The sequence below is a fragment of the Alligator sinensis genome, unplaced genomic scaffold (assembly GCF_000455745.1).
Source record: "Alligator sinensis unplaced genomic scaffold, ASM45574v1 scaffold1017_1, whole genome shotgun sequence".
Classification (NCBI taxonomy): Eukaryota; Metazoa; Chordata; order Crocodylia; family Alligatoridae; genus Alligator; species Alligator sinensis.
This window is the reverse complement of record NW_005843912.1, coordinates 28,764-30,135: the sequence shown is the minus strand read 5'-3', so window position 1 is coordinate 30,135 and position 1,372 is coordinate 28,764. Positions and strand designations below refer to the sequence as shown.

The following is a 1,372-nucleotide window of genomic DNA, read 5'->3' as shown; positions in this document are numbered from 1 at the left end:
ATATCAAATTCACCCAAGGAACCTTGTCAGATAATTTTGGCATTCAGTAATTTTTTAAACTCCCACCCAAATTTTCCTTTCTATTTTACAACACCATCAGTATCGCGGTTGTTTTTCCATACGGCTGATCTACTCCTCAACAAAGTTTTCCTTATTGCTGTTTTCACATCGTTATTCCTTAGAGTATAGATCAAAGGGTTTAGTAGTGGGGTAATGACACAATAGAAGACAGACACCACTTTGCCCAAGTCAAATTTATATTTGGCTGGGGGTCTGACATAAGTGAAGATAATTGACCCATAATAGATGGTTACCACTGTGAGATGAGAGGCACATGTAGAAAAAGATTTTTTCTGAGCTTTTGCAGACGACAGCTTTATAATAGTGTTCACAACGTTAACATAGGATGACATAGTAAGCAGGACAGAACTCAAGATGACCACAGAGCTGCAAGTATACCCGACAGCTCCCTGCACATACGTGTCAGAGCAGGACAACTTGAAGATTGGGTCCAAGTCACAAAAGAAATGGTTGATTTTCTGAGGGCCACAAAATGATAGCTGGGAGATTAGGATTGTGGGAAGAAGTGGGGAAAGGAAGCCACAAACCCAAGAGCTGGCAGAAAGATGGAGGCACAACTTGGGGCTCATGATGGTGGCATAGTTGCAGATGGCCAAGTAGCGGTCATAAGCCATGACAGCAAGGAGGAAGCATTCAGTTGCTCCTAGGGAGAAGAAGAAGTAATACTGAGTCACACAGCCGCTTACGGTGATGGTGATACTTCTGGACAAAAAGTTGGCCAGCAGCTTGGGCACAGTGACTGATGTGTACCAAATCTCCAGGAATGAGAGGTTCCCCAGGAGGATATACATGGGTGTCTGAAGGGGATCCATCAGGACAATGCCAATAGTGAGGAAATTCCCCATGAGTGACAGCATGTAGATGGACAAGAAAACCATGAAGAGAAGGATCTTGATTTTCTGTGGGCTGCCAAATCCCAGGAAGATGAATTCTGTCACTGAAGTATGGTTTGTTTTCTCTGTGGATTCCTGGACGCTAATCTGAAAAGGGTGGAAGAAGTCAATGGAGTCAGATGCCAATAGCAAACACTGCTTAGTCCCTGGAGTGGTTTCTGTGGCCATATTCGAGATGAGCCTGCAGTGAAAGACCGGATCCAGACACCCCAAAACTAAGTGGAAATATAAAATCACCAAATATGTTTTATTTTCCCTCCCCAAAAAATCACCTAGGCAGGTGAAGTGGCTAATATCCACTGAAAATTAAAAGTGAACCAGTGCCTAATGAATTTTAAGTGCTGTTTCAAATTTCACTAGCCACCTGAGTGCTCATATTCAGGCAGCTCTGTGCCTGA

The 1,372-nt window shown here is 43.4% G+C and overlaps 1 protein-coding gene across 1 annotated transcript; it reads right to left on the bottom strand.

Annotated features, from left to right (window-relative positions):
- Nucleotides 1-80: 80 nt before the first annotated feature.
- LOC102385579 (olfactory receptor 6F1-like) lies at nt 81-1,142 on the bottom strand. Its single transcript, XM_006039236.1, has one exon. The coding sequence runs from the start codon at nt 1,140-1,142 to the stop codon at nt 81-83; it is 1,062 nt and encodes a 353-aa protein (XP_006039298.1).
- Between the last annotated feature and the right edge of the window lie 230 nt (nt 1,143-1,372).